The 5,487-nt window shown below is 34.7% G+C and overlaps 1 protein-coding gene across 4 annotated transcripts in view; it reads left to right on the forward strand.

Annotated features, from left to right (window-relative positions):
* LOC106879253 (elongation of very long chain fatty acids protein 4) overlaps positions 1-5,487 on the forward strand; it is a 75,028-nt gene that overhangs the window by 15,778 nt on the left and 53,763 nt on the right. Inside the window, exon 1 of one of the 4 annotated variants that reach the window (XM_014928747.2) lies at positions 438-641. The exons of 1 other annotated variant lie outside the window; for it this stretch is intronic. In XM_014928747.2, the coding sequence (XP_014784233.1) occupies positions 609-641 (33 nt within the window). In that variant the 5' untranslated portion in view covers positions 438-608. Of the gene's footprint in view, positions 1-437; positions 642-1,152; positions 1,267-5,487 lie in introns of those variants that run through there. 2 more of the 4 variants (XM_014928746.2, XM_014928749.2) reach the window with 2 other exon arrangements.

Consider the following 5,487-nt stretch of genomic DNA (forward strand, 5'->3'; position numbering starts at 1 on the left):
CAGCCTGCTCGTGAAATTAGCGTACAAGTGGCTGAGCACTCCACAGACACGGGGATATTCAGCGTGACACAGTGTGACAAGGCTGACCCTTTGAATTACAGGCACAACAGAAACAGGAAGTAAGAGTGAGAGAAAGTTGTGGTGAAAGAGTACAGCAGGGTTCGCCGCCATCCCCTGCTGGAGCCTCGTGGAGCTTTAGGTGTTTTCGCTCAATAAACATTCACAACGCCCGGTCTGGGAATCGAAACCGCGATCCTATGACCACGAGTACGCTGGGCCATTGCGCCTCCACAGGAATCAAGTTGCACATAGCTAAGAAATGTGCTTGTTTTAAAAAACAAAGAGGTTACGTGATTGGACAATTGCGATTATGCTACGCAGTATTTGATTGGTTCATTTTAACGTCTATCATTTATTATTACATTATATCTTTTATCGTTAGTGTGTCTAAACTGCTATTAGTTGTGTAGGTGTAGAGTGTATTTCTATGTATATTTATGTATGTGTAGCTGCTCCCACTGCGTAATCGCTGTTGCCGCACTTGTTTATGTTGCTGCCCTGATATAGTCGGTATTTCACTTGATCAGTCTTCTTTTATTTTTCAAACCATGGCTAGCGGCTACTCGTGGGTTTACTTTGAGGTAAAGTGCTCTATCGTTATAACTGACTATTAATTTAGAATTATTATTATTCTTTTCTCTCATATTTTTCTACACGTCTGACACTTTCTCATTCTAGTTGTCAAATGTATAAAAAAAAAAGAAGAAAAAAGAAAAATCATAAATGTCAAAGAGAAAAAATATGCACATTCTAACATCCTCTTTCGTTCTTTTTTCAAAAGAAAATCTTATTAAATATTCACACAAAAAGAAAACTGTTGAAATATACATTTTTAATTGCTTTTAAGAAAATCTCGATTGTTGCAACTGTCTTATTTTCGACCTGCGTACTCATGTCTAGTGAAGTTTGGTTTAGCTACTTTACGGTTGGTTGCTCGGTTCAATGAATGGCCCTATTGTTAGTTCAATACTTGTTGGTGCTCGCGTGGTATCATTGTCCATCGACACAAAAAGAAAAAAATTCAATGTCTAGTGGTAAGAAATCATTATCCTGTGTTAAAGCTTGGTGTGTGTGTCTATGAAGCATCTCAATTCATCTTCTATCTGTCTTAACCCTTCATTTACTGCAAAAAACTATTCTTGATAGCAGGTTTTAAGTACCTTGCAAAACCACAAAACCGGTTTTGCTGATACAATTTGAGAAAGCGTGAGTATCACATACCCTGTTCTCTTCGTGATTACAGCTGAATATATTCAATATTATAATCTACCTTTAAAATAGCTTTTCATATTTCGAATAGCTGGAGTATGTTGATATATATATATGTATCTTAAGGGGTATTTTGCTTAGTATTAAGTTCCGTATATGTTGCTAAGGCGTGAACATCCGAGGCCTTATGCCTTCACGTCTGAGAAACTATAGTTTAATTTAAGTTAAGGTTTTAAAAGTGCTTCTGTTATTCAATCTCTACTCCCTGAATCCCTTTTTCTTTTTTTAGTTCGAAACTAGAGACATGACTAATTTTTCGGATCCTGGGTTTCAACGTCATTAATTTCTAAGTCAGAAATAAAGTAGACAAAGACATCCTGAGTTATTATTTAAAACTTATTGTATTGTCCGCTAATATACCTTCTTTGGCATTTGAACAGGATTTAAAGGGAAAGAGCCCTAATTCAGATGTTAGCTATCTACTAAATAACTTCTATTTTTTTATATAAACGTTGGGCTTTGCAGGTTTATTTGATGAAAATGAAATCAGAATGTGTAACTTGCATACACTATTGATTTAAACATTTTTTTTCTACTTGGATTCCGAACCGGGTCACTAACTCATCATACCGGGAGCTTTATTTTACCTTCAGTATAATAAAAAAGAAAGAAATATTAGATGAGTATATTTCTCTTGATGCTTCAATTGTTTTACTTTTTATATAAGTTAATTATATCTTAATTTTTGCAAAGCAAAGGCCTGTTTCATTGATTTTATTATTGCAAATACATATACATATTTTGATTTAAAAATATTATTTTTTTATACGGTGGTCTATTCAACATGTTTATGTTTTAAGTCAGGAATTTCGTAATACTTTTTCTTTCGCACCGATTTTTGCCAGTTTTTAAAAGAGCTGTAGTGTTTTCTGTATAGAAATTGGAAATCGGAACAGATGAAAATATATGTAAAAATAAACAGTTTTTTTTTTTTATCCCTCTTTGTCATTAATGAATCACCCTTCAAGAGGTGTTGTAATTTTTCTTACAACTTCAGATCCTAAAATTGGAAACTGCCAAGTCTAATGTAATACATATTTAAATCAAATTGTATATTCTTTTAGGTTTTCCAGTTAAAGCTTTGTATTTTTTGTTTCAAGTTTTTATTTCACTACTCGTCCTCATTCTCTTGTAAATAGAATTATTCTTGGTATTCTTTCCTTGGGTCCGTCCATACACTTAATTGACTTGGTGAGATGCTTACATCTCCTTTAATTACTATGTCTTTAGGGTGATTTCTAAAGGATTGCATTAGCTACTCGAATTTTTGTCATCCTTACTGTTATATGACTACTACTATCATTGTTAGATGTTTTCAAACTGATCATTAAAGAGTTGTCTGTTGAACTGTTTGAGATATTTGAATTAAAAGCAATAAGTGGTTAGTGTATTGGTTCTGTCGTGCGTACATTTACATGAACATCACGAGTTAGGATGAACTGTTAATATGTATAAGCAAAAATAAGAAAGGTGTAAATGGCTGATGCCTTGGCAGTACCCACGCACAGCCATCATTATATGTGTGTAATTGATAAAAATTACTGATGTTGAGAAATTTTATAAGTCGAATGAATAATAATAATAATAATAAGATAATCATTTTGCTGCATGGTTCCCGCTTCTTCGTGCTGGATGGATGAATAACTACATATGTATTTTGTTGCATGACTAGAATATTTAAAAAAAAAAAAAAAGTAAAAGAAAAAAAAATGTATTTGAGGCCTGCAGTGTTGTCTGATACAACCAACACTCACAATCTCCAAATAACATTTATTAAAAGAAACCAGAAAGGCTATACACATCTATGAAAACAGATGCGTGTAGAAAGGAAGACATTCTATGAATTGTAAATGCGGAACATGATTTTGCTCGCATTTAAGAAATCATGGTTAAAGGTGGGGAGTTATTAAAACGTTCATTTTGATCTAAAATTGGCAGCAGCCTACATTTTCATATACATATAGGTCTTGCTGTTTTCCTGGTAAATGTTCCTTGGTGATATCCAATTTCCTTATTCTAATTATATTTCTCAGCAATACCTGCCTTCTCAATTATCACGAAACTGCTTCTTAATGCCCTTTTCTTTTTTTTTTATTTCATTGACAACTTCAAGAAACACCATCAGGATCTCAGTTCTTTAATCTAAGTATTTCTTAGCCTAACTTTCAAACCCGCTACCTACCTTGTAAATACTGTCTCATCAAGGTAGCTTACAAGAAGTCCAAAATTTATGTCTCTTCAGTACAACTCAGAAAGCAGATAGTAAAAGTGCTTTAAATTTAGAAAAAGAAAAAAACAACAAAAAACTCATTATAGCTCGTAGCTATCTTGAGATACTTAAGTAGGGTTGAGGATAGGTGGGCAATATTATATTTTTGTCTCCGTTTCTCTTCAATTCTGATACAACCAGTACTTACAATCTCCAAATCCCAACCACCCAGCAAAGAAGCCTCTATTTAGTCAGTCATCTTGTTTGAAATAGCTGCCTAGTTTCCTTCAGATATATCCTACTATCCTAAAAAAAAGTTACTTTGAGTAATGTAATCTTATATACTTCTGAAAAATAGTATGGTTGCAGCTGGAATGTCTATGATCATAAGCCTCTCCAATCAGGGCTTTAACTATAGTGCTTACCTGGGGTTCATTCATAGCTGCTGCAATGCAATTCTACTAAGGAAGAAAGCTGTCTACAACAGGTGGAATTAGTCACTTATGATTTACTAACTCAGAGCTATTTACTTACTATTGCAAAGCCATCATCCGAAAATCTTTTGAGGACTGCATGGCATGCAACAAAGCTTACATGCCATGCAGTTCATCCAGTCCTTTTCTAGTCTCTTTTTTAAGATGGTCCCAACCAATTATGCAGAATTTTTCTATTCATCATTCCTATTCCCAATCAAACTAGCTCAGTACTTGCTCAGTAAAGCATAGGCACACAGTCAGCGCTTAGAGGCCAAATTCTGATCTATGTATGTTGTGGCTTACTGTCAATAATAAATACATACTATAAGACCCAGTGCATTGATTTACTCAGGTGTCAGACTGCTATGACAGCCTTGGGAAGCAGTCCTGCAGGTAAAGCAATTTGTTTATTTCTTATTTTGCTCTGGTTCCATACCGTGTTCACACAACAAGATTCCTAAATTCTTCCTTATGGTTTCATTTAAATAAATTCTAATATACAATTTATTTGGTGCTATTTGAGCTGTGATCTACTACAGTATCCACTCAATGCTGTGAAATGACCTAATCTGGGTTAGGGGTTAAACCTTAGGGTTAAGGTTAGACTGCTTGCTAAAGTGTAATTGGCCAGGTAGACTGCACACAAAAGTGTAAATAGTCTGGTAGACTGCATGCTGTAGTGGCACCCTTTTTTTGCTATTCATACACTGGTGATCATTCACTTTTGAGAACTTTTACATAAGCAGTATTTAATTCTCTCTTTCTGGCATGACTCTCTCAGGTATGGACACAGTTGTCCACACCTAAGTGCTCCATCAATTTGGACCAGAAGATTTTTGCTTGACCATTCCATTGCAGTTTCTGCTGGCAGGGTTCTCTCCAGCCCATATTTAATATTCAGTCATGTCTCCCACATTCTTTGTTTATATTAATGATCTTAAATACCTTTACTTCAGAAAATAAAATCTTACATTGGTGTTATGATTTCACCCATCACTAGTTAACTTTCATCACAACATGGACATTATATACATGCAGTTTAGATTCAAAGCACAGGCATTTGCTGGGGTACATAAGCATTGCAACCATTTGGGTGTATCCCACTATATACAGCCTTGAGTATCTCCTACTGTAGTCCCAAGCTGACCAAATCCTTGTGAGTGGAGTTTGTAGACAGACTAAAAACAAAGCCAACTGTGTGTGTGTGTGTGTGTGTGTCTGTTTATTGTCTTGTCTTGATTTTGTTTGATAGTTGAAAATGAGTGTCACTCTCAGATATGCTGTGCATCTCATTTCCAATATTTTGCCAAAACACATCTAGCCATAGGAAAATGTTACCTGTTGGTAATAGGAAGAGCATTTGCTTGTATAAAATCTGCCTTAATGAAAACTCTGTCCAACCAATTCAATCATGGGAAAGTGCACGTTAAAACACTGCTGAGATATATATATATATATATATATATATATATA

The sequence above is a fragment of the Octopus bimaculoides genome, chromosome 13, assembly GCF_001194135.2.
Source record: "Octopus bimaculoides isolate UCB-OBI-ISO-001 chromosome 13, ASM119413v2, whole genome shotgun sequence".
NCBI classification, from domain to species: Eukaryota; Metazoa; Mollusca; class Cephalopoda; order Octopoda; family Octopodidae; genus Octopus; species Octopus bimaculoides.